Source organism: Atractosteus spatula, chromosome 7 (genome assembly GCF_055471065.1).
Source record: "Atractosteus spatula isolate fAtrSpa1 chromosome 7, fAtrSpa1.hap1, whole genome shotgun sequence".
In the NCBI taxonomy this organism is placed as follows: Eukaryota; Metazoa; Chordata; class Actinopteri; order Semionotiformes; family Lepisosteidae; genus Atractosteus; species Atractosteus spatula.
Window position 1 is genome coordinate 61,452,958 of NC_142712.1, and position 27,395 is coordinate 61,480,352.

Genomic DNA, 27,395 nt, shown 5'->3' on the forward strand with positions numbered 1-27,395 from the left:
AGCGATGTTCACAGGATACTACTGGTTTCCGCAGACAGGCTACCGTGTTTTGATGTATCACTCAAGGCGAGGGACAGATCCACACGTACAAGAAGACAGGGTTTGGTTCAGTCTTTCCGTTCCCCACCCCTTCGCCGTGACCGGATCTTTCCTGCCAAGCGCGTCATGTCGGGAAATCACTCGATCTCTTCTCACCAGGGCGACGGCAGGACAGAAGAGTCGGTTTGCATCTGTCTCGGCTAGAAAACATCTGGGAAGTAAAGGGTTAGACGAATGAAACATTTCTGCCACTCGATAAATGCAAACTGTGAGGTCACACGATAAGATTCGTCCTCATACGAGGAAAACTGTGCGAAGTGCAGAAAAAAATCTACGCATCTTGCATGTGGTGTGTGGAAAGTACAGTACTGTATGTCTTGTAAAAGAGAGCAATGCTACTGTACGTTCAGTGTTTCCTGCGCTCCGAAGACCAAAAGAGACCTGATTTATTTTTAGACTCCTTACACGCTTTTCCACGTTGTGTTTCTGTTTGCAACCGTTTTCCAGACATCAAGGGTTAACATTTTTATGCTGAGATGAGGAAATCTCAATTAGGAAATTATAACTTCTGAGTTGCCCAATATACTAAAGATGATGTTTTTGAGACAAATTCATCAGTGTTTTGCAAAAACAACAAAACGAATGACCTTTCCACGTGGCAGAATACATTTTAAAACACGCCACGTGTAAATGCGTAATGGGTAGTTTGTACAAGCGTATTCACCCAGCGCTATAAAATTGCTTAATACAATTGCTAACAGGGTAGCTTTACAGAAATAACATGAGCTCAATGTCTCCCTCTGATGGCACCTTAAAATGCAATCAAGGCAGTTTGTAGTTTAATGCTGCTGTGTGCTTCATGGTTAAACGTTTGTATGACAGTACTGTACTTCCAAAGCTGGATTTACAATTCTAAATATTTTAGAAATACATTCCCATAGTTGCTTGGTCAAGTCACTTCGAGCTGAATTATTATGGGTGAAATCCCTAGCTGTCTGTCCCCATATTTTCATTTTTTCCCCCACGATTAAGTATTTGAAATGCAGACCAACGCTATTTCATTATTGCTTGTACAACAAGAAAGGTGCTATAGTATTTCAAAGTTGTCTCTTCAGCTGTTTACTCTTAAATATGAGCTAGAACTGAGCCAGGAAAACGGTAAATTGCTCCATCTAATGGTACAATTGAAGAGATGCGGGTGTTTCCAATGAACTGACAGTTCACACTGTACGTATGCAGTGTGTACGTATGTACGCTTATATTCATAAACTGCTTCCTAGAAATACGCATATTTATCTCTGAATCATTTTGACCTTATACATTGGGAAGATAATTATGAAAAGCAATGTCACCAGCAGCAATCACAACAATTCACTGAACACGTTCACCAGGTACAGTATAAAGGAGTTATTTTTAGGGATGCCAACACGAGGGCCGTTCATAACCGAGTCGATTAAAACGATCATTTAATTACGAATGGTTACATAAATGTAAGCAAATAATTCATTTTTATCTGTTCTGTATCTGGAAAAAAATATAGTTGACATTTAGCAACCTGGAGACAGGTTGGGAGGGGAAAGGCTGAACTGACTGAAGATAGATTGAATGTTTTTGCGATTTAGCTGCCTGGTGCCCGTTTTACAGTCTCTGTGAAATCAGTCCGTTTACTCGACGCAATAAGTAAGATGCATGAAATCTAAAAAAAAAAAACATTCGCATTTCCTCTGCGCACCGGAGTCAGCGACTGAAACTACAAATCCCACATTGCATTGCGGCTCGACGGTCTGTCGAGCTACGAGTCATGCGGCTGGAAGTGAGAATAGTTGTATCCGCCGAGGCAGGAGAAGAAAGTTCAAAGAAAAATGCATGGAGGGGATGGGAGCGAGGGAAACGCTCCTCGGAACTCCAGGATTTCGCCCGCTAAATCCCTGGAAGTTTCCGACAGCGACGGCACCAAAGACCAGGGCTCTAAGTTATGCGGTTATTTAAACAAGCTTGCCGGCAAGGGGCCGCTCCGGGGGTTCAAGACCCGCTGGTTTGTCTACGACCCCAGAAAATGTTATCTGTATTACTTCAAGACTCCCCAAGACGCTCTGCCGCTGGGACACATTGAAATAGCGGACGCCTGCTTTAGCTATGAGGTTGAAGGGGATGAAGGGCAGTTTGAGATCCACGCCTCCGGGAAGGAGTTTGTGCTCAAGGTACCGTACCCTGCTTCTCGGCTTGGCACTGGCATCTGTGTCTCTTTATTGACATGAGCAGGGTTACTGTCCCTAATCCTTCCTTGCATTATGCACAGTAGCTAGACACTGCCAGATGGGAAGCTGAGGAGCAGACACTTGCTGAGCGCATTAAGAACTGAATGCGCAATAAGTGATTTAATAAACTTTATAATGATTGGGGGGTATTGCCGTTATTATTATCCTTAGAAGACCACTTATGCATTTCTGCATTTTTTTAAACAGAGCTAGTAAGTAAAAATAAAATTGCTTAAGAGGTCAGGTACTGTGCCGCGCACAACAATGTAAAATATTCCTTTCTATGTGCGTTGAGAATTGGCACGGATTTATACACCTATGTAAATGTCTAAATTACATTATTTTAAACGTGAATTCATTTCGCAACTAAACGCATCAGGTTTGCGCATTAGAAGATCCCGGTGTTGTTAAGAATCAAAACTTGGTCATGTTGTTAATATTAGCAACAGAGGTCACTTACTCGCTGCGGAAACGCAGACACTTCCCGGGTGTTTTTTTTATTTTATTTTGGTGGCTGTGCTTTCGAGTGTAACCTGAGCAGACCAGGACTCCTTGCAACGGAAAGTACAGGAAGGCTGTTGGAAGAAAAGGCAGACGTTTGGTTTATGTGGTACACCTCCCTTAAGGGTAGCCTAGTCCACCCCACCCCACCCCAACAGTATAATCCATCCTATGCAATTAGTTATTCTTATTAACACAGTGTTATCTCAGTGTTAATAGCGTAGGGTCTCCGTTAAAAATCTAAATAAAATGTCATTTCCTATTTAAAAAAAAACTCCAGTAAAATCAAGCTCATCTCGATTGGAAATATAAGTGCTATACAATTAAACATTTTTTTCTTGGGCCGGTTTACAGTCACATTCTGCCAAGAGGCAAAATGTGCACCAAACAGTAGCATAATTTAAAAACAAACCCGGCCTTCACCTCTAGATTTTTCAGTCCCTTTTCTGTAGTCACATGGTTTCCCTTTTGCCTTGTTACTGAAGGTTACCTGTTGATTGCGGTGAATCTCGTGATATCTTTGTGTAAACCAGTATTGACACTTACAGTACAGTACATTCTGCTTTCAAACGGCATATCACACACAGTGGTCCGGATGAGAGACATGAAAGGTCTCTTCTAAACTTCAGTTAGCCCAACACGGTGTACCTGCACAGCCTTTTCCCATAAAGCATTTACAGTAGCCAGCATTTTTCTTGTTTTCCCACAGTAAGCCTGATAAGTAAGCTCATAGCTGACGATATATGCTGGTTTCAGCATGTGGAGTACTAACAAAGTCTGTCTCCTCTGCAATTAAAATGCATTTGGCCAAATTTCCCTGCTCTTTATTAGGCAGGTGGAAGGAGGAGACATGAATGATTAATTTGAAATAAAAAAATACTTAAGTTGTTAATTAAAAACCTGAAGGTGCAGTACATCAAAGCAGATCTTTCTTTAAGACGTCATACAGGCATCTGGATGGAGACAGGCCAGTGAAAATGTCCAGGTTAATTGGATAAGCAGCGTTTTGCGAGTCTTGCTAAAACTCCTATGTGCTAATAGTTCCGGATGCTGAAAACTGTTGATTACCATAAAAATATTTTAGCCCTTAGTAAATGTATTTAGTAACTCAGCTAAATGTCACGATGGATTAAAGTTTTCTTTTCTTCTTATGGATTCAAGTTCTTGCTGACCCAAACTGGTTCTAGTTCAAATAATTAACTAAAACTGCTAGGAGGCATTCAGCATCTTTCTACTGTGTACATTTGCCTGTAGCTGTACTTGCAGAAACTTAGGTTGCAGTTAATCCTTGCTAGTAAAGTATTGTTTTATTGGATCCCCAGATTTAAGTTTTTTTGTTTTGTTTTTGTCTTTCTTTGACTTATTCAGACTTCTGCAAAATAAATGTTTACCACAGGTGCCAGGTCCGTTTAAGAATGCATTTTTCATTTATTAATGCTGTAGTGCCAACAGTTCCCAAAAACATTTGCTGTTTGTTTGGGACCAGCATTGTTTCTTGTGTGTGACCTGTGGTAGAAACAGTTGTCTTAATGTTCTAATGAAATTCCAGTACTGTGTACTGAAAGGTAATGTAATAGATTAATGCCTTATCTAATCACTGTGGTATCTGGGGCAGTGTACAGTACACCAGCACAAAACTAGGGGTCCCTGAGGTGATTTCTCAAGTGTGCTGCAGTTAGACTGAGTTCACAACACATCATCAGAAATGGAGCTTCACTTTGAAAATGTCTTTGCATAAGTAAGCTACAAAAATAAATCCATCTGCCTATATATGTGCTTATATATGAGGTAATGTGAAGTGGAAAGTTAACATTACAGTGTAACATGCTTGTTTGCAGCATGACTGTCAGTTTCATTCTTCATTCCTGCTTCCAAATCCACCTCCTCTTGTTCATCTTTATATCCAAAAGGGTTAACAAAACAATGGAATTGGATCGATACTTTTCAGTTCATGCAGAGTCCAATGTGCACATTTCCCCTGCACACTGAAGCTTGTCACATAGTCCTCCCATAGTTCACACTAATGCGGACTATGCTGTGGCTAAAACGTGAAGTATCTGTGGGTCTGGTGATTGTCTTGCTTTGGCAGAGTGGAGAGCTTTATAATGCGACAGAGAGATCAAAAAGATATGAAAGATTAAAACCAGATCAAGTTCATCTTGTTAAAAACAGTTCTTGTTAAAAAGGATGGCCACTAATTATACATTTTGTTGCAAATATTTTGGGATATAAAAAGAGTGCTTTTAATCTTCCTTAGATGTCTTTCATAATTTCTTCAGCATTCTTTTAAAAAAATGATCAATGTCTTGCGTTGGACTGCAGCATTTCCTTTATTGTGTCAGCCTCCAGCTGAGCAAGATGCTTTCAGCAATCTCTTACACAGCATAGGAGGAAGATGGCTGAACTGTGGGTGATCCCAGTTAGAAAAGGATATTCATTCCTTGCTGTGGAGTCCAGTAGAGAAAAGCTTCTCAATAAAAGAAGTGGATTCTTTAAAACTTAGGACCTCTGTTCCTATGAGACATACTGTATGGTATGAGAAAATAAGGTAAGAACAGAAATGGTGTGGCATTTTAAGTACAGCAGGCCTGAATGTGTTTGGCTGTGGTAAAGCTATGACCGAAATTTCCAAAGAGCCTGAATTTGAAAGAGGAAATTAAGTTGTAGGGCTGAAGAAAACTGTAGTCAGAGAAGTTTCTGCCATGGCTTGCTAAAAAAAAAAGATGTCCTGTTGAGTTGTTAAACAAGTTCTTAATGTGGCGCTTTCTAAGAACTCCTGTACGTTTGCATATGAAATCGTTTCCATATTTTGAACTTACCTAGGCTACAGCCAAATTTTGAAATGCTCGAAGCAAAACAAATTGAGCCCTAGTGACGGAGGACATTTAAAAATTTGAAGCCATGGTAAACTTTGTTCTCACAATTTCCATTTAGTAAATTTACTTTGTGCAGTGCGTTGTGCTTCCAAATGTCTTACTTTCTAATTTCCCTTATGGGATGGATCTTTTTTTTATCCTCATGCATACTGTATATCGTCAATATTTAAATCAATTATCATTAGTTTTTTTTATTTTAAAATGTGAGTGACAGTACTTTTGTGCAACTTGATTATGTCACAGTATGTATTAACCTCATATTATGCTCTATCTGACAAGATGCAAACCGAGACTGAGACAATTAAAACTGTCAGTCACAAGCCTTAAAACAGCTGAATTCAGCTTTGCAAATTTCTCCTTGTGCTTTTCCTGGTTGAGAAAACATTGACGTTATGGGTGTGATGCCTTTAAAACACAACTGTAACCACTAGTGATACAGTAGTGTTCTACCTGTTTTCCCAGCACATTGCCTCAACACGTATGAGTTACATACAGCATTTTCAGATGAGGTGATTAATTTGTGGTATCTCTGCTGTTTTGTTTTTGCAGGCACCAAACAGGCAGGTGATGAGGTACTGGCTACAGCAGTTGCAACAGAAGAGATGGGAGTTCTGTAACAATCGTGGTTCTGCCAGCAGAGATAGCTGGTGCTCTCCCCCCCTGCCTGACCTGCCCACTGGACTGGTAGCCAGAGATGCAGGTAAGAAGACCAGGTCAATAGAAGGAGCTTCCTGAGAATCAAGCTTTCTCGGAGTTTGACTGTAAAGTTGGACATTGCATTTTTAGAGCATTAAGGGCCCAGAATAGTTAATTTCTTTGATTAATTGTAATGTATCTGCAGTGCTTTAAAATCCACATTATTTGTAGTAGATTTATGCTGAGGTAAACCACATGCTATTTTGTGAAGATTCTCTTTTGCAAGGAAAAATCAAATACTGCACTTTGTTCTCTCTTTGCAAGTTTGAGTTTATGGGCATAATAACCAAGAAAACCTTATTTACTCTTTGGAACTCTGAACAGTAACACAAAGAAAGCACATGACAGACTTCCAGTGTAGCAGATAAGCAAATGTATTATGTTAGGGAGTGGTGTTATGTTGTTAAGCCATTATCACATGCTGAAGAATTATTTTCTGTGGCTTCCAAATGGAGTGCATCTAGGAGGAGTTTGAATTGATGCATTAATATATTTCTAAAGACTGCTGTTAGTAATTCTATTAAGCTATTATCACAAAATTCCTAGCTCAGATGTAAGTCTTAGGAGTGATGTCTTAATAAATCATTTATTTTGCTTTCTTCATATTTTTTTAAGAATTAAGTAGTATATATTATTGTTATTTGTTGTATATATGGTAATTTATAACTTGCAGGACTATGTGTGGAAAACCTCCTTTCCCTATAAGCTTACTAAGATTGTACAATGTCAGTACAGATCACATGTGAATTCTTTAGACCTACTATTTTACACAGAACAATTCTGCAGAGCACAGAGTGAAGTGCCTATTTTTAGAGTTAATCCTAGGATAATGACAGTTACAGTTGTTGCAGGTGTGCTCAAAGGTGATTCCCAGTACAGAGAAAACAAAATCCCCTCTAAGCTGATCAAATGGACCCCACAGCAAGCCTTTCTTCGTTAATGGCTCAAGGAAAAGTATAGAATTAGTTCCTAGTTCTATAAATAGTCTTTCTGTCTCGTGTATATATAAGAATATATACTGTCATATACAGTATAAGAAAGCTTCCAGATGTTTTTCTTTGTGTGGGGGGCCGTTTTTAATAATTACCACAGAGAACAACAATCTTAAGTGTAGAGTGTCCATCTCGCATCCTGGAATGACTGCAGGTTCTTCTAGTCTTAGTGTCACCTTAAATCTAATTGTTTTCTTGGATTGGGTGACAGTTTCCCCCAGCTCTTCTGCTGGCCCTTTAAGCAAGAGACCCCACAAATCTGAGTGACTGGAGAGCAGGTGAAGCATCCCAGCGAACCCGTCAAACAGGATTAGAAGTCAGGAATATAAAGAACAGTTCGAGCAGGGGGCTGCGTTGGCACGCGTAGGCTGCAGAGGAACTAGTAAAGGGTCATTCAGGATGACTTGAAGGAGGCTCACAGTCGAAACGTTGTGCTTCTTTCCTTACCCTTCAGCATGGGATGAACCTTTACCTGTTGTGTAGAAAGGACAGGAAGGGGGAGGTGGTATGAAATACTGTTTCCACAGCTCAGCTTTCCCAGTTGAATGTTATCAGCTCTGCATGAGGCTGGGTTTACAGAATGGCACTTGTTCATGGTCACTGCATGCAGGTGTGAATGTACTCATGCAGGGAGGGGGAGGGTGTGTGGGCGCTAGATGAGCTTTTTTTTCTTCTGTTGAGTAACAGCGCTGAACAGCCTGGCTCCTCGAGCCTCTTGCAGGCTTCTGCTGCTGGTTCAGTACAGAGAGCTTCGTTACAATGTGCTGCTCAGTGAAAACCACAGAAAAGTACAAATTGGCTTTTGTAGAGGCCGAGGCTGCACAAGGTCTTTGGTCTGTCATCAGTTGGGTGGATGATAAAAGTCCAAAATCTAAATTTATTACTGGAGTCTTTGGTTGTTCTGGGTTTTTCCTGAGGCATTGCAGTGCCTCGCTTGTTGTGTTTTGTGCTTTGGAAACTGGACAGCTTCCCAGTCTGTAGTTCAGTTTTTTTTAAACAGCTGATGTTGTTTAGTACAGTGCAGATTTTTCACGCATTTGCTTCTGATATGATCGACTGCCAGACACTTTTTCAGCAAGCAGTGTCTAAGCCTTTACCAGCATCTTTGAAGACAACTAGAGCTACGACTGTTAACACACAATCCTGACATAATCCTGAACAATCCAGTTTGTGTCAGGACATAAACATTGGCCATAAAGGATTATCCACTGTTATCAAAGAGTGAGATTTTCTGCGGATTAGGGATAGAATAAAGCTGTGTAAAAAATGTCTTGGCATGCAAAATAAAGTTAATACTGTGTTAAAGTTGCGTAATTAAGCAGATTGATATGCTGAAGAAAGATAAAAGAGTACAGTTGCGTACAAAGGGATTTCTGTTTTTATAATAGACTTCTGCATGTATTTTAAGAAAACTGATTGCCTTGTATGTCACCTTCTTAGTGCTTTCAGTTCTGAAAAGTTCACAGGTTGTTCTTCGAACAAAGATCCTTACTTGTAATCAAGTACTTTTTTATAGTCAAGCAGTCTTGAAATATACTGCTGGGTGTGCATTTGAAATGTATGCAAAGTGAAAATGAGATTGTATACTTTTGAATATTTTATAAAGTCCTGTCATGGCAGGGCAGAAAGCCATCATGGTAGTGTAGGTAGAGAGCACGAAAGGACCTCGACAGCATTAAACAGCTGGGCATTCCAGTGTAGCAAGCAATTAATTTCACTGGCAAAGCTGCACCACAAAGCTGAAATGAAAAGAAACTGAACTTCGGTCCTCCACAGGCTTGGGCCAAGTTAAAACCGCGTCGTTGAGGTATGCAACACCAGGTGATGACACCATTCAGAAAACTCCAGTGGTGATCGGGATGTTTGCCAACACACTTCTGTATTAAATGGCTCCACTAGTAAAAAACTAAAAAAACATGTGCTTGTGGCCAGTGGTTACCAACATCCACATTCTAATTATTGTAGTTTTCCCACACCCTGGTTTAAATCATGAGTGTTGCATCATTCAGTGGATTAGTCAGACTGCAGCACAATGACCCAGAAAACCTCTAACCTTGCATTTTGGAATTGCACAAATATAGTATTATTACAGCTTGTTAATGGCATTCTTGAGCGGACATGCTTTAATTAGTATTTAAGTAGATTTTCCCTAAGATGGAGTTAAAACTTAATTTCCTTACTCAGTGTATTATACACATAAAATCAGTTGTTCCTCATTGGTCAACAACCAAACGCATATCTGCCACGAAAAATGTGCACTAGTGAGCTCCTCTGTTTATTTTAAGTGCAACAGAATACCAAATAAAGCACAGGTAAGCTAGGTTTCACACAGTAAGCGTTCCTAATTTACAGAGCACAGACACAGAGGCGCCTGTCCCATTCTGTCAAAAGAAAAAGAGTACAGCAGACATTCAGTTGTCAAACAAGTTTATCCACAACCTAAGTACTAAGACTTGAAGACGCATAAGATCAAGGCAGATACTCCCAAGACACCAGTACTGACCTGGAAATACTTCAGGTGAAAAATACAGCTGGGATCTTAAGTCCACAGGGTGCTTACAAGAGCAGGTAAGGACCCTGTGCTCCATTTTAATGTTGGAGCCAACAGTCATAAGCATTATTCGTTCCATCTGATATTAATACATGCAGAGACATTGTAAACACGCTGAAGAGCAGGACCAACTTGTCAGGGGCTTCTACCTAAACCAATCACAGGTGAAGAATTAAGACTAGTAGGAGAATACCTGCAGGGTGTGTTAAAGAATGCTTCGGCTTTCTTGGCCACTGGAAAAATATACAGCCAGGGCCATCTGCCAAATGACAAAAAAGATATTGCTGTTCTAGAATCAATCCCTAGAAGAGCAGCCAGATACATTTGTGGCTTTAGAGGAATATCCTACCCTGGCAGGCTAAAAGAACAGAACCTTTGTAGTCATGAAGAGGGAAGACTACGATGAGGCCTGATTCAGGTATTCAGTATCCTATAAAGCCCTGTCAAGTCAAAGCTGATAGACTTCTTCAAAATCAGCAGTGATCAACCAGAGGACATAGGAAAAGAAAAACTTAGGGGACACCTTTAAAATCTGAGTACCCAGGATTCTGTGAAGAAGCAGCTGGATAGATCCTAAGATGTGGGCTATTTAAGTACACGATGAGCTCTACTCATTAGTAACCTTTATAATGTTCGAGCAACAATCAGAATTCTGAAATCGGAGTGTTCTAGGGGTCTTGTGCTTTGTTCTATTTTAGATGCTTTTACTTTTGAGAAGCCGAGTGAAACCACGGAGAGTGTCCGCAGTGAATTTGCCCTGGAAACCACCTCTGAGGACCTGGCTGGGGTTAGTGCGACGAGAAACCCTACCTTTCCGCCCACCAATATCAATTTCTCCCTCAAGCACTGGGGCACCGAGCTGAGGTGAGGCTGTTGCTGTGTGTTCAGATATAACATAAGAGTGATTTATTAGAATTAACTGAGCCATGCTGAGTGAGAACTCTTAGTTCATCACTGTGGCTCAGGAGAGTTTTCATTTTGGTCTTAGGCGAAAGAAGGAAGCATTTAGGTTCTTTTTCATGTTTATTTGGCTTTGCCCAATACACAATATAATGCTTGCTGGGTCATATCTTAAAGGCTGCAAGCCATGGGCAAAGAGACAGCATAGCGCCACTGTCATGCCAAAAAGCAGGTGGATGCTAGCACAGTGGATACAAACTGCAGCACAGCAGGTATCCAGAGAAATTTCTACCTGCACGGCTATTGAATTTTAACTTCCCAGCCAACTTCTGTATTTTTTGTAAAACACGCTCAACTTGTACAGTGGCTTTTCTGTATTAAAATGAAAAATTCCTGGTTTAAAACATTGGTTTGTTGTTTTTAAAATTTTAAGTTTCATTTGTTTTCTTAAAATGTATTAAAGGATGTCAGCATTCAAAATATATTAATGGATGCTGGAGTTATATTTTAAACTATAGTCTTAGAATTCACAGCTGAATACCACTGTCCTTTTGCTAGGTGTACTTGTATAAAATCTGCACTTCTGTTTTATTTTTCTTTACAAAGCTAACTTTTTAGAATAGGTTAGTCAGTATATAGAGATTATTTGAAAACAAGATTCTCACAGGTTCGAGATGTATACAGTTATTTGATAGCCCGTACAGTTTTTTCATTGCACTTGATCAGAGATGGAATGGATTGGTGCTTGCATTTCCATGTGGAAAAATCTTTTCTGAGCAGTCCTGGCTCAGAGCCTAGCTATGCTCTTAGAAAACTTTTTATGCACATCTGGAAAAATTTGGCTACGTTTTGTAGAAGTGACGCAGAGAGCTGGAATGTTAAGTATAAGATATTTCCTCTCGTACCAAAGATCTCTGCACGTTGGTTTAAAGATAAAAAACTAACTGTAACATAGTTCAGAATGCAGAGGAAAAAAGGTTAAAGTGGAGGACTGGTAATGTAACTGTAAACCAGATACTCTACATTTATACTTGTGCAGTTTTTTAAAAAAATGGAGCCCCTCAGCTGGAAATGTGACAGAGAATTTTCTTTTGGAAAAACAGATTACATCATGAGGAACTTTGGTCTATTTCTAAATCATCCTCATAAGAGTACCAGGCATTATTTCTGTGAAGTCAGAAAAACCCTTCGGAATTATTGGATATCTCTTTTAGCAAAACTGTGATGTTTTTTTGGTTTTGCTTTGCTAAGTATTTCTTATTAAGTAGTGCAGTGGTATTTCTTTTTTCTGCCACACATCCATTGAGCTAATTCGATTAAGCTGAAGGGACTTTACAGAAAACCAATGAATAATAGAAGGGAAATACCACTGAAGACTTCTTGCAGCCTTAGGACTTTTGTTTTTTCTCCTAGATATTGACAGTGTGTACTGTATGCTGTGGGCACGACCCTGTCTTATCACTGAAGCCATGTAGGGGAGTTTCAGAAATTTAACAAACAGAACAATTGTGATTTCTTTATCTGTATTCACTATATACAATAGTACATGATTTTTTTTTTGCCACAGTCAGGTTTTTAATAATACAGATCAATACCCAAATATACAATTTTATCTTGAACAGCATAAGATTTAAGATAAAAAGGCCTGGGTAGTGATCAGTCTAGTTCAATCCTGTACCTCTTAAAACTGTTACAACAAAATCTTGCTGAAGTCACTTGTTTTCACATCAAAGTTTGGCATTTGTTCCTGAAATGTGCACAATAGTAAAACTTGGCAGTACAACCCTGTGTTCCTTTATAAACTGCCCAACGGTTTCTTGATTAATGAATTTGGAAGAGACAAGAAAATCCCGTTGCGGAAGTTTCTTGTATTACTGAAAGTACTGTATATGTTGATCAGGTTAACAGCAGACTTCTGTGTTTCTGCAGGAAAGCATTTCATAAAAATAAAACTTTCTAGCTGTGGCCTAGCACGTCAGTGTTTGAATTGTTAACATCTTTTAACATTTAAATAGCATAGGATTTTTTAAAATTTTATATTGGATTTAAAATAAATAGATTTGAAAGTACAGAGTTTCTGAAATGGCTGACCTGATTTTTTGTCATGCAATTCCTTGCCTTTTTGTGGACGATTTACTGTATCTTGCAACGTGCTGTAGCATTGTAAACGTCGGACAGCACAAGAGAAATAAAGTGTAACCCACAGACACCCGTGATGGAAACACTCAGATGGTGTTTCACCGGAAGCTCTTTCAAGTGAGAAGGACTGGACCCCCACACTTCCTCAGTACTCACCGCCAACTCAGAAATAGAATACCAAAGCCCTAACAGCTACTCTAATAAAATGACCCTAAAAGAGTCACAGCAATCACAGAATATTTCAGGAGTACCAATTAGCTTTGTGTGGAATGCAATCGCAGTAAATTGCAGAAATGTGTGGCCTGAGGAACTGACAATTCAGCCAGCTCAGAACCACACAGGTGGCTGGCTTTAACCTGTGGTCTTCACAGTAATACTATTGGTGGCCACATCCCATGTGCCAGTTGCGAGTGGTTTCACTTCTTGCTGGTTGCCTGATGTTCACTGGGTTCTGTCTCTGTGTCAGGAATTCCATGTCCCAGCTGAGACCGGGCCGAGGGAGTGGTGAGGGGAACCGGCGCAGTGTGTTCTACACCGGCAGCGACGAGTGGGAGATGATTGACCCGCCAAGCAAAGAGCTGCAGGAACAGATGGCTATGCTGGAGTTCTCAAAGAAGCCTCACCCAGAGGCCCATAGGAGTGAGAGGCGTTTTAACTATGATATTGCATACAGTATGTGGGAGCAGTTTTTTCAAGGCAGATTTGTGGCCTAGGGGAGGCACGGGCGAATCCCAACTCGGTTCCATTGTACGTGCTTGGAATCCTTTTCTGTAGCTCATAAAATGTAATATCTTTAGTCAAGGAAAGAGATGGAACTTGTACCGGCTTGCAGTAGGAGTAAAGTTATTTCCATAGTACTTATCTGATGGAGCCCGTGTTTGCTCAAGATTGATTTTTTTCTGCTGCACATTCTTTGTCTCGCAGTCCTGAAAGCTTTTCATTACTGTAGGCAGAAGCGGCCAAAATGAAAATGCCACCCCATCTGTAAACATCCCTGAAGTAGAGCTTGATTTCGTTTCGAAATTGTTTCTGAAGGAGAGTTTCGCTTTCTCTAGACTCCACGGGTTCCGTGTTCGCCTTCGACTTCGGCCGGACGAACGCGCGGTCGAAGCGGCCCCTCCTGAAAGACGTGATGGGTGGCTCCAACAAGAACAGCAGAAGCATCGAGACCTCTCCCGTGGAGTGGAACGGCAGCAAGTCCTCGGAGACGCAGCTCAGGCTGCAGGGCCAGCAGGAGGAGTTGGCCCGCCTGAGGGAGGAGCTCGCCAGCCAGAAGGTAGGCCACGGCAGAGCTCTCGGGTCGGGAGGTAGGCCACGGCAGAGCTCTCGGGTCGGGAGGTAGGCCACGGCAGAGCTCTCGGGTCGGGAGGTAGGCCACGGCAGAGCTCTCGGGTCGGGAGGTAGGACACGGCAGAGCTCTCGGGTCGGGAGGTAGGACACGGCAGAGCTCTCGGGTCGGGAGGTAGGCCAAGGCAGAGCTCTCGGGTCGGGAGGTAGGACACGGCAGAGCTCGCGGGTCGGGAGGTAGGCCACGGCAGAGCTCTCCGGTCGGGAGGTAGGCCACGGCAGAGCTCTCCGGTCGGGAGGTAGGACACGGCAGAGCTCTCGGGTCGGGAGGTAGGACACGGCAGAGCTCTCGGGTCGGGAGGTAGGCCACGGCAGAGCTCTCGGGTCGGGAGGTAGGCCAAGGCAGAGCTCTCGGGTCGGGAGGTAGGACTCGGCAGAGCTCTCCGGTCGGGAGGTAGGACACGGCAGAGCTCTCCGGTCGGGAGGTAGGACACGGCAGAGCTCTCCGGTCGGGAGGTAGGACACGGCAGAGCTCCAGGGTCGGGAGGTAGGACACGGCAGAGCTCTCGGGTCGGGAGGTAGGACACGGCAGAGCTCTCGGGTCGGGAGGTAGGCCACGGCAGAGCTCTCGGGTCGGGAGGTAGGCCACGGCAGAGCTCTCGGGTCGGGAGGTAGGACACGGCAGAGCTCGCGGGTCGGGAGGTAGGACTCCAGCCAGGAGGTAAAAAATCCAAAGCCGTTTAAGAGCTGGTTCATATAAAATTCCTTCTATTGAATACACAGTGCAATAGCTTAATTTTGCAAGTGTATTTGTGTGAAGCTGAATAGTGACCTTCTTGTAAGCTGCACACCAGTCCTAATGCATGTACTGAATGTACATGTCACTGTCAATTTAAAAACCATATCGTTCATTAAGACAAGTGCAAGCCTGGTTTTGCTTGTATTCTTCTCTGCTTATAGTAGCTGCTGACTTTTCAGTTTTTTTTTCAGCTGAAAAGTGGTGGTGGCAGTTTCTTTCCTGTGTCAGAATGTATATACTTATCTTCCTCTGTTTGGGGAGAGGTGTCACGTGAACTTTGTGCACCTGGAGAGAGTGATGCATGCAGGCCATTAGGACCTGGCAGTGACTCTTGAGAGCTAAGAGATCCCTGGTTGACTAACCTCTCCCCCAGCAACGCTTGGCTAACTGCACCTTGCAGCTTAGGGAACCTGATCACAGTCTGGGTGCCATGACCCAGACTTGAACCCGGGATCGTGCAGCTCATCAGCTGAGCCACTATTTTTAATATTCACTACTTTCTGTGATCCTCCCTGAAATCACTTGTTTTGTTTTTTGTTCATTTATGTTGTCTGGTTTAATTTTTCACTAGTACTGTGCTGAAGTACTGTCAAAAGTATTGATCTAATGTGCACCTTAAGCAGGCTGAGCATATCTGCTTATCATGCTATCAAGAACTGTAACAGACAGGTCCAGACACCCACAGTTGGTCACATGGGTAGCAGACTATCCAGGAAGTGTAGGAAAGTATGCAGCTGCCTCCATCCCCTTTTTGTCTTGTGACTGTGGTTTATTATAATGTTCCACTTTTCAGTGCTTGGTTGTGTTTTGAACTATAGGTTTCACATACTGCCCTGTAAAAATAGAGTGCTAGCCTCTAAAAATAACTGCCGAATGACAAGAAATTTTAAAACAACGCTGTTAGCGTCTTGTAAACCAAAACATCAAAACTTTAGGGAGTTTTTGTCTCTGCAAAACGTGCTCGGTTCATGTGAAACGTCTGAAAAGGCAACACATTCACCAATTTATCAGAGCTGCAGAATGGCTGATGATCGTGGAAGGTTTTTTTTTGGAAAAAGCTTAATTTGTGCTATATCCCAGTCACAACAAGATATAAATCTTAGTTATTGCAGTACCAGATCACTGTACTGTAGATAATGGTAAGCAGAAAAGCAGAAAAGCGTAGATTTGGTAAAATATCTTGAACTGGTCTATGTCTGCTTCATAAATGTACAGGTAGTGTCCTGCACAGAACTCATAACTGATAGGTTGTGGGTTCAAGTCCTCACTGCAATTGAAATGAAATTGCTCGTAAACCTTTACAGGGATTTAGCCACAGTTTCTCCAGTCCACCCCTCTGTACAAGTGGGGAACAGGTGTCATTTCTGTCCAGGGAAAGGCCACATGCTCTCAAGTCCTGCTTTCTATAGAAATAAGCAGACGAGCTCTGACCCAATGAGCCTCTCTGCTAGTGACCTTTACCTTTAACTTGTAACATTATTGTAATCGGGTGTGTGGTGCACAGGATGACCAGAATTTAATGTACGTTTGCACCCTTTTGTTCATAGTAAAATATTCCAAAGGATATTTTAACTTCTGACACAGACACTGCAATATATTCCTATAGATTATTAATATCATCCGAAAAAATATTAGGAAGTGTGGTTCCTAAGCATTCTTGCACCCATCACTAAAATGAGTGTAAAATGGCTTCAAATTAAACCTCACTTAAATTCCTAGACAGATTAGCTTTATTTGTTGTTTAGCAGGTTTTTTTTAATTTAATATCATTTCATATAGCTACTGTATAAAGGTCCCCATGTAAGCTGGAAAACTTACTGCCTTAATTTCATTAGAGTTTTCTGCCTGACAGAAACTATAATGCAATTTACATGTAGTAATCCTTGGATGAAATTAGATTAAATTAAATTGGCGAGCAATTCCTAAAACCTAAGTGCTCAGCTTGAAAATGAAAAACATTTTTTCTGTTTATATTTACAGAATATAAATCATGTAATTAAGCCTTTGGCACATAGCTGTTGTCTTCTGCTTTTGGTCTTGCTTTAATTAGTAGGTTTTAAGTCTTTTTAGCCTTAGAAAGAGAAACAGGATCTGCATTTGTTAACACAGTTTGAAACTTCATTGCACAGTCTTGTGTACAGAACCAAAGAAGACTGAATCTGTACAGTACATGTACCTTTTCCAATGTGCTTGTGAACATCTGGCTGCAGGGGGGAAATTAAATGGTTGGGCGCAAAATAAGGCCTTTTTTTTCTTTTTTTCTGGTTTCGGTGCAACTGCAGTGAAAATTCCTTGAAGAAAATTTGATGGGACTCCTCTTTTTGGTACGCTTCTGAAGTTACTTGATTAGAAGGGGAATAATGAACTTCAGCTTTGGCATGTATGTTTTTCAGGAGCTGGTACGTCTCCTGCAGCAAACCCTCAAGAGCTCTCAGTGTGACAGGCGCTCTGCTGGGGCTCCTGACAGCCCGCAGGACTCTGTGCAGCTGATCCAGGAGAAGGACAGGCAGATCCAGGCTCTGTGTGGCCACATGGAGAAGATGGCTCTGGAAAAGGAAAGTTTGCAGCAGGAACTGAAAACTCTGAAGAACAAGGTTGGGGAGATAAATGACCAGTTGGGCATGCTGATGGAAACCATCCAGGCCAAAGATGAGGTGATCATAAAGCTGTCCCAGCAGAGCTGTCCTGGGTGCGAGAGTGCTGGCTACCCCACCCGCGGGGCCTCCGACTGCTCGTCGCCAAATTCCTTGTGCAAGGAGCTGCAGGAGCTGGATAAACTGAAGGTAGCTTTTTGATCAGGGTGGAGAGGCCCACACACTAACCACAATCTCTTCACATTTATCTTTGTTGATGTGACATAGATTCTGAGGTCTGTCGTACACAAATTATAAAAAAGTGAGATGTTGAAATGCAGTTGGCAGGAATAAGGATGAAAGATTCTCAGAATGAATGTATGTCTATGTCTGTCTGCTTGTTATCCGAAAGCCACTGCTCCTGCTGAGGGTCATGGTGATCTGTAGACTAGCCCAGAAGTACAGGGCACAGGATGCCTGTCCAGCACAGAGCCACAGAAAGAGAAAAGGAACAGCTAGCCTATATGTAAAAGCGTGTCCAAAAACAATGTACACGAACAGTGTTTGGTTAGTCGTGGGATTGAACTGCCATTAATATTAGGAGGCAGTAGGAGGGGAAAAAAAGCTTGCATGTATTGTACATATTTTTAGAAACATTTTTTTCTTATTTGGCTTTTTACTTAAATATCTCCTTAAACTTTTATTTTAAATTAAATTGAATGAAAGAGGAAGCAGAATTCAGCCAACAGAGCACAAAGTCTGGTTTATTTAGTTTCAGCTTGGTACCTTTTGTCACATTGTTGAAAGATTAGGGAAGTAAGTTTATTACCAGTTCTTCAAGAAACTGAAGTCAAAGGTATCCCCCCTAACCAATCTGATAATTAACACCGTGCTGCACTTGAAAAACAGGAAGCTTGTCAATCAGTAGAAAACTTTGTTATAAATTTTGGAAACTAAGAACTATTTCACATAAATATTTCACATGGACAACCACTGAACACTCAATTATAGTAGACTAATAACTAACTTTCACATTATTTTACATTAGAAAAATGCTTCTGGAATTATTATTCAACAGTACCGTTCTTATCTTTTCAGTCTTTTACAAATGCTGGTGATAAAATATCTTATGAGTTAATGAATATCTCCTGATTTAAAAATAAAATGTAAGAGATACAAATTTACAGTTGTTACAGTGTTACAGTTTTGATGATGCTTCAGGAAGCAGTTACTTTACGTTTTTGGCTGTAATTTAAGAGCAGAATCAATCTTACAAAAAGTCATAGGTCAGTTTGATTTTGTTATACTAAATGATACACAACAGTTCTGTAAAGTATAATGTGCATGCACTGATTTAAACATTTTCTACCTGAAATTTGCAGTGTCACACCATACCATTTTTAGAGTATTGTTTTCATGAATTCATCTTCTAAATCACAAACTGTTCTCCCAATACTAACAGGACAGTCTTCAGGGCTATAAAACACAGAACAAGTTCCTGAACAAAGAGATTCTGGAGCTTTCCGTTCTCAGGCGGAATGCTGAAACCAGAGAGAAGGCATTGGAGGCAAAGGTAAATTCATGGTGAAGTGAAAATAAGAAAAACCAGTCTGATTTTAGGAAGTGTAAACTGAACCCTTTGGTAGGAGGAATTTCCTGTGTGTTTGGTTCAGCTCATTCTTCCAGTACTGAGGTGCTCTCTAGAGTTCTAGAACCTGACAGAATACAGTCAGCCTTTGCAGATTTTTCATTATTTTTAGCCAGCTTCGGTGAAGTCCATATTTTTTGAAAACAACTTTGGATCATACAGTAAATGCGGCTCACCCAGTTGCAAGGCACTTTTTGAAAAAACGTCTGGTTTTCTTGAAATTCGATTCCCGCTTAAAGTGTTATGTTGTAGCAAGAGCCATGAGCTGCTGCCTGCTTTAGGGGGATCGGAAAGCTTCCCGTCTTAAGTCCTGAGTCTGTTTTATTTTACCATGTGCCCAGTCATCATTTTTACAAAATTCCAAGTGGAAGCTGAAGTGGGCTTTTTTAACCCTTTAGACCTAAAAAGCAGTGTGCGGATCCATGTCGGCAATTAACATTCTTCAGCATATCTATATATGGCTGTTTGATGCTCCATTCTTTGGTGAAGCTTTTCAAGACTCTTTGGGATGTTTATTTAAACTCCTTTAAGAAGAGACAGTACTTTTAACCTCAATGTAACACCTTTTGTTATTTCACTGTTGTGTCATTTCTGCCCTTCTGCCTGACAGTACACCGCCCTGGAGGCCAAGCTGTGCCAGATTGAGAGCAAGTACCTGGTACTGCTGCAGGAGGTGAAGAACCCTGTGTGCTCGTCTGAGCAGAACCCAGCGCGAGAGGTCATCTCCAGGCTGTTGGAAGATGCTCTTCAGGTGGAGAGCCCTGAACAACAGGAGCACACCATCCTCAAACCCCACCCTGTGAGGTACTTCCTGTTGCTCCTTATTGTACTGTAACCCCTATCAGTCATAGCCCCTGTATCACAAAGCTCATTGATTTTTTTTACTTTACTCTTTGCTGATATGGAAAAACACTATCACAATGTAAGCGCAAATGCATTTTTCTGGTTGTTGTTACAGCCGGCCCCTGCATGCAACAGATTGCTAGTGGAAAACATCAGTTCTTCCAAAAACGACAGCTCAGAGCCTTCACTGCAGCATATGTGGAGAAAGTGTATTAATCATTTTTGTCTTTAGGGTGTTTTATTTGCTAGCGTGGTGTGTTTTCTACATATGTTAAGCTCTTGTTTTTTATTTAACAAAAATGTTCTCTTTTTATGCTTTTTAAACATGTACTCTGAAAGAGAAAATACATTGTCAAACATTGTTAGGGATGGAACATGTCTGTGTTTCAAAAGCTGTTTTTCTTTCTTCACTTTTTCTGTTGACTCCTCGCTGCTCTGTTGTGTTAGTTTTATTGTGTTAACATCACAGGAAAACATCTGCAGGCCGAGCTGCTTACGAACAGCTGTGTTCCTGTTGTCTATTAATAGCTCTCTTCCAGTTAAGTTGGGTTTTTTTTGCTCGTGGTCTGAGACTCCTTTCCCTACTCGCCGTGCTCTCGCTGACCTGCCTGTCCCCGCTGTCTTCTCCCCCGAAACTCGCAGCGAGTACGATGTGTACGGTTTCAAGACGGTTCCCGAGGACGACGAGGAGGAGAAGCTGGTGGCCAAGGTGAGGGCTCTGGACCTGAAGTCCCTCTCCCTCACCGACCAGGAGGTCTCCGTGGGCGTGAAGTGGGAGAACTACCTCGCCAGCGTCATGAACCGGGAGATGACGCGCACGCCGGAGCTCAAGGGCCTGATCCGCAGCGGGATCCCCCACGAGCACCGCTGCAAGGTGTGGAAGTGGTGCGTCTCCTTCCACGTCAAGAAGTTCAGGGACAGCGTGTCCGCGGACTATTTCAGCCTCCTGCTGCAGAAAGCCTACGAGAAGCCCAACCCCGCGTCCAAGCAGATCGAGCTGGATCTCCTGCGGACGCTGCCCAACAACAAGCACTACGCCTCCCCGACCTCGGAGGGCATCCAGAAGCTGCGGAATGTCCTGCTGGCGTTTTCCTGGAGAAACCCGGACATCGGGTACTGCCAGGGTCTTAACAGGTACAGTGACTCGGCTCCTTTTGTTTCTGGAAGGGAACTTGCCATGCAGTGTGCAGTGTTAATGTTTGGATGCATCTTAATTACAAGTTTCGGTGGGATGGCCAAGGTAATTTTTTTAAAGCTACAGTGTAATAATAACCCGTGGATGGCCGAATTATACAGCTTTGTTTGCTCATCTGCAGAGTACGTGGTTCCGGTACAAGGCAATTTTAAGTCAAATTTTCAGATCACAGCATAAAATGTAATCATGTGGCACGATTAAGAGCTTGTCACACTCAGTAATTAGTTGGACAAAACTAAAGTTAAAAATGAGATTCCTTCACAAAACTGTTTTAGTTGCACTGTTTATTCTGTGTGGTGTATGAGTGAGAGGACATAAGAGAGGTCCAGTGTCCTTCCTTTCTCCAAATCTCTCTGAGGCAGTAAAAACCTTACACACAAAAGTGCAGAGTGAGTTTTACAGTCCGCAGGCCCAGCTCACGCCTGCCAGTGTGGCTAAGCCAAAGCAACAGTTCGGTGTCAGCCAGTCGTGGGCAGGGCTGGGTGGGCAGCGGTGACTCCGGGGGCTTGCTGGGAGCCTGCAGAACTGTGGGAGTCAGGCCTTCAGCTGAGTGTTCACGTCTCAGACTCCCGTTCGAAAGGGGGCGGCTGGCCAGGGTGGCACATCACTGAAAAGACGTCTGTGTGTGTGTCTGTGTGTGTCTGGGTCTTTTGTGCGCCCCGGACGTTTTGGAAGGGCAGAGGCAAGGTAGGTGTGATTCCAGGCATTTGTTCTCAGGTGGGTATATAAGCGCTGCTGTGGCTGGGGTTCTCATTCTGACGTGTTGCGAGTCAGAAGTGATGTACTGTACTGTAGGTAATGCTGGGGTCTGTTGTTGATTCTGTGCAGGTTGGCAGCAATTGCTCTCCTCTATTTGGAAGAGGAGGAAGCCTTCTGGTGCCTGATCGCCATTGTGGAGGTGTTCATGCCACGAGACTACTACACCAAGACTCTGCTAGGCTCACAGGTGAGCATCCACCCTTTATATCGCATGTGATGCCTCCATCGTGGCATCACTACTGAGTGGAGTTTGAGCTACAGTAAGGCACAGACGTCTCTCTCGATGGGTTCAGTTTGATGCAGGTGCGTTTCCTTATCTTGAAATTACAGGTGGTAAACGCATGTTAGTTTTTCCGCCAGTATAGTTAAGTAGAATGTACAGTATGCTTGAATTAGGAAGAAGCATTTAAGCCCTTTTTTGCTGCAGATTTTGTTGCCAAACAAGTGTAAAGAGCATGTTCCAGTGTATTTAAACCAAAGGGGTATCCTAAACAAATTGGCTGTAATTATAAAGAATCTGTTCCGTGGTAATAATACATAAAACAATTTAATCATCCATACTATCCACTGTGTTTTAATAACAAATGTATAGTGAAATCTAATTCTGTACAATCAGATTCTGTCCATCTTCCTTCACGCCTTAGATTGTCCTTAGATAAGCTGCACTTAAACTAGTTTCAAAGTTATTTCTAAAACATGATTGCAGCTTTTGGTACTTAAGTGAAGCAATTTGCTTGTCTTAATGTCAGTAAATTAAATCTGTTAATGTTGTTTTTACAATACTTCCGATAGCAAAAGCTGCACTGTTTGTGTGTATCGATTGCGTTCTCTCAAATTGAGCTTTGAAGAGAAGAAAGAGATTAAGCAAGTCAGGAACTCGGGCTATTTCAGAGAACAGAAACCTATTTAGCGAAAAGACAGTTTGATCCTGGGTGGATCTGGTAGATAACCATCCTGTCATCAAAACCCGTTCCTAGTACTGACAGTAACTCAAGAATTTTGTTAGCCTGCTGAGGAGGAGAAGTAAGTTGTCAAAATTGCCATATTCTTTCTTCCGTTGCTCCATCAGGTCGATCAGCGTGTGTTTAAGGACTTGATGAGTGAGAAGCTTCCGCGGCTTCATGCCCATTTTGAACATTACAAGGTGGATTTCTCCCTCATCACCTTCAACTGGTTCTTGGTGGTGTTCGTGGACAGTGTTGTCAGTGATATCCTCTTCAAGATTTGGGATTCCTTCCTGTATGAGGGGCCTAAGGTAAAAGAATGAATACAAACTAAATGAAAAGCATGCAAAAATGTATATGAGTTTGTATGTTCTCCCCGTGTTTGTGTGAGTTTCCTCTGGGTGCTATCTCACTGCCCACAGACATGCTGGTGGGTTAACTGGCTTTTGGGAAAGTTGGCCCTGATGTCTGCCCGTCTGCCCTGTGGTGGACTGGCTGCCCATCCCTTGCAACCCTGAATTGAAAGAGGTGGTTGGAAAATGGATAGATGGGGAAAAATGCCATCTTCTGGTGGAAAAATTCTTTTGATCCAACTTCCTTTGTAATAAAATAAAGCCCCCTTTTAAGGAAAAGTGAGAGAAAGGGATAAATATCAACGTGAACTAATGCCAGTGACGGTCTCTTAATGACCTGAGGTTGGCAGGGTATGACGTGTGTCAAGTGCTCTGAGAAGATACTGTAGTTTCTAGGGATTAATATCCATTATGAGAAAATCCCAGAACCTTCCGCCTCACACTCTGACGTAATGCTTTAATGTCTACTTTTCTTTTTACTCTTCAGATCATATTTCGTTTTGCGTTGGCGCTCTTCAAGTACAAAGAGGAGGAGATTCTAAAGAAGCAGGATTCAATGGCAATATTTAAATATCTCCGCTCTTTCACACGTGCCATCCTGGATGCCAGGTACATTTATCTTGCTTTTCTTGCGTTTGCCATGAATATGAGCTGTGCAGCTGGCCTTGAGCCGTGTAGCAGTATTGTCTCTGCGTTGAACAGCATCTGACAGCTGACTTTCTGGACATGGTGGTGGCGGGGGGGGACTCTTTCAGAGCTGTTGGGCACGGTGGCGTCGCTGTGAGGTGGCCCCGTGTCCAGTGTCTGGTGGAGAGACCTGAGCCCGCGCTGTTCTCGGTTTTGCAGGAAGCTGATGAACATGGCATTTGTGGACATGAACCCCTTTCCACTGAGGCAGATTCAGAACCGGCGCACCTTCCACTTGGAGAAGGTGCGACTGGAGCTCACGGAGCTGGAGGCTATCCGACAGAACTTCCTCCGGGAGAGAGAGACCAATCCTGACGGCAGGAACCTCATCAGTGACGACGAGGAGGACAATTAGTGCAGACCTATCAGCTCTCGGACCTCCCTGGGGTCTGACCTGGGGAGTGAGGGTACGACCCAGTGTGAATACTTACTGACAAATTACCTGTTCAGGAGATCTGCAAGGAGGGTCACTTCATCTGCGTCAGCATTGCTTGACCTGGAGTAATCATAAGTGTGAATTACGAGGACCACACGTACTTCTCTTTACCAATGTTCCGAAACATCCATCATGTTGGATAGTCGTACTTTTTTTTTTTTGTTTGTTTCTTGTTTTTGTTCATGGGGGGGAGGGGCTGAGCTGGGACTGGTAAGTTACTATTAGCAGAAGTCACAGTGCTTCCTCTCTGTATAATAACGTCACAGTGCTTCCTCTTTTTCTAGTAAATACTTTAATGCACTCCATGCCATATAGAATTTATTCAGTGAAAATTATTTCAGTACATCATATATATTTAGTAAAAATGTTAAGAGTTGAATGGTACAGTGTATGCATATTTTTCTATCCTCTGCTGTTCAAAATTTAGTAGAGTCAGTAGATGCATTTTTAGTTCAAATATAATAAAAGAAAGATTTAAAGGCCATGGACCAGAATAGCCATAAACATTTTGTTTTATTATATTGTCACCTGAAGACAAGAATAGAGACGTATAGCAGGTCTGTCCTACAGGGACTATAATGTTTAATATTAATCCCCGTGTTAGGTTCTTGTTACAGTGATAATTTTATGTCATTTTGAAATCCCTCTCCCCCACAGTTCTCTCCCAGAATATCGAACCTTTCTTTTATCAGTCTTTTTTTAAGCACTTGGGACACTTTACCATGGTGACAAAGCAACGGACTGCATGGTTTCCTCAATCTACCAAAAGACTGCAGGATCAATTCCAGGCAGTGTTTATTCAGTGAAGTTTTGGTTCATCCATTCCTAAACAAGAAGAGAGTTGGGATGGTGGTTTGTAAAATGTGCCGTGAGTTTACAAGGCACAACAGAGCTCAGAAGCTGCATGAGAGTAGCATCAAGACTTTTATAGAATCTACAGAGTTGTGAAGGGATATGTCTTTCATTAGGGACTGTAGCTTTAACAGCATTTTCTGTCTTCAGAGTGAAATCTGTTAGAGGCACAGCATTGCAGGGGTATGTTTCTGTGTAAAACTTGCTCATGACTCAATGACTCATGATAGACTCTAGATTCTCCCTTTCTGCAGAGACATTTCTGAAAAAATTAAATGGGCTGCTAAAGTCTTTTTTTCAATGCTATAGACATCAGTAGGATTGAATGCATTCCCTGGGGTGTCACATTTATGTGAACCATTTTACGTTGCTCCACAGAGTACAGCTTTGACAAGGATTTAACAGATCTTCACGAATTGTGGGACTGTAGAAGATTTCTAGATTTATAGAACTGTCTTGTGAATGCTAGCTTGCACTTCCATTTTAAAGGGCTTTGGCAAAGGATTCTTGGATCTATAGGCCATTTACAAACAAGTGGACAATCAGGACTGCCTCAGTATCCTTACTGTTAATACATCAAGACGACCTTGAGAATAACCTGGGTGGAAGAGGAATTTGAGAATGTATCAGGAGAGGTATTGAAGTCAACATGCAAGATGAATTAGAACTGAAAGGTTCATAAAGAAAATCATTTAACCATAGCACTTTTTCATATTTGTTCTGAGCTTACAACATTTACTGTGTGTCCACATTCTGCGCAACAGGTTGAAATCAATTTTCTCATTTAAAAAAAAAAGTACAGTCATTTTTTTTTTCATTTTCACATCTGCTTAAAAAATGTTTTCTTATCTTTTTTATGACAGAAAAATTTGGAGAATTAGAGGTCTCTTATAATGGTCTTATTAAAAATCAGGTCAGTTTTCATTGCTAAAAAAAATCTCATTTTTCAGATTATTTCCCTTTGCAACATGCTTTAATATTTTGAATACATTTTTCTGACTTCATTTCTTTCTTGAAAGGACTCAATTACATAAAAGATAGATGCTGAGTCTAAATTCTTACCCTAACAAAATACTCATTACAAATATACTGTGAAAATGTCATGAGAGCCGGCCTCTCTAGAGATTCAACTTTGAATCATTCTGTTTCCTGCTGGAGCACTTTTACTTTCCTTTAAGATATTTTGTTTTAGCAGTTTCTAAGGTATAGAAACTGAGGAAATATTGTTTAGAAGAGCTAAAATACAGCATACAATATACAGTGTAGCACTACAGAGAGCAGTGCAGTCTAAACAGAATTTAGAGTTGAGTTTGAAATTACATATGTTTTATTTGAAACCTGTAGTCTTTAAGATGTGACTCTTTTAGACTTCAGTCCAGTTTAGTATTAGATATGTTTTATAAAAAGTGTCTTTTGGACCGCTGCTTAAAATTCAGCATCTCTAGGATCCAGAGGCTTAGTTACACAGACCCAGATTAGCAATATTCCTCTTTTTGCTTACCTAAAATACTAGAAGGTAGTTAAAGATAAGTGATAATGTGGGTTTGTGAGATCACTGGATAACGTTTACTTACGATGTCAATTAAATGGCCAATTTTTGTACTTTGTACAATTAAATGAAGTCTTTTCTATCTTTGTCACCCTGCTGAAATGTTTACTTTTATTCAGAACTAATTGTAATTGGACCACACTAGCTTTAATAACTAAATATTTACATGTTCTTTTTATGCAACTGGAGGAATATACTGTTAAAGACATTTTTAGAATGTGGACAGGCACATTTCTGAATCATACCATGACATTTCATAGTATATGAATAAGCTAAAGTGGTACATTCCAGTATTTTGTTTCTGTTTGACTGATGCCTTGCACAATATTATGGCACAAATGCTGCGCTTTGTAGAATCTCAAAGTTACTGATGGGCACTTTTGTATTCCGTACTCTTTTCAAATCTTCAATGTTGTATGAAGAACCATATGGTATTAGTATTATCACATTGTAATCGTTACATTATGACGATGTTTATGTACCAAGCCTTTGGCTAGTCAATAAACAGTCTGTTCTTT

General features: G+C 41.5%; 1 protein-coding gene across 1 annotated transcript; it reads left to right on the forward strand.

Annotated features, from left to right (window-relative positions):
• Positions 1-1,852: 1,852 nt before the first annotated feature.
• tbc1d2b (TBC1 domain family, member 2B) lies at positions 1,853-27,395 on the forward strand. The gene is made up of 13 exons (XM_088922490.1): positions 1,853-2,240; positions 6,224-6,374; positions 10,612-10,777; positions 13,419-13,591; positions 14,008-14,228; positions 17,432-17,821; positions 19,074-19,184; positions 19,870-20,063; positions 20,745-21,236; positions 22,126-22,243; positions 23,126-23,311; positions 23,841-23,962; positions 24,200-27,395. The coding sequence occupies exons 1-13, from the start codon at positions 1,902-1,904 to the stop codon at positions 24,393-24,395; spliced, it is 2,859 nt and encodes a 952-aa protein (XP_088778616.1). The 5' UTR covers positions 1,853-1,901; the 3' UTR covers positions 24,396-27,395.

Coding starts and splice junctions, on each gene's coding strand:
- tbc1d2b (XM_088922490.1), top strand. CDS start 1,902: ATGCATGGAGGGGATGGGAGCGAGGGAAACGCTCCTCGGAACTCCAGG. Junction 13,592..14,007: donor TCACCCAGAGGCCCATAGGA/GTGAGAGGCGTT, acceptor CGCTTTCTCTAG/ACTCCACGGGTTCCGTGTTC. Junction 20,064..20,744: donor CTCAAACCCCACCCTGTGAG/GTACTTCCTGTT, acceptor CGAAACTCGCAG/CGAGTACGATGTGTACGGTT.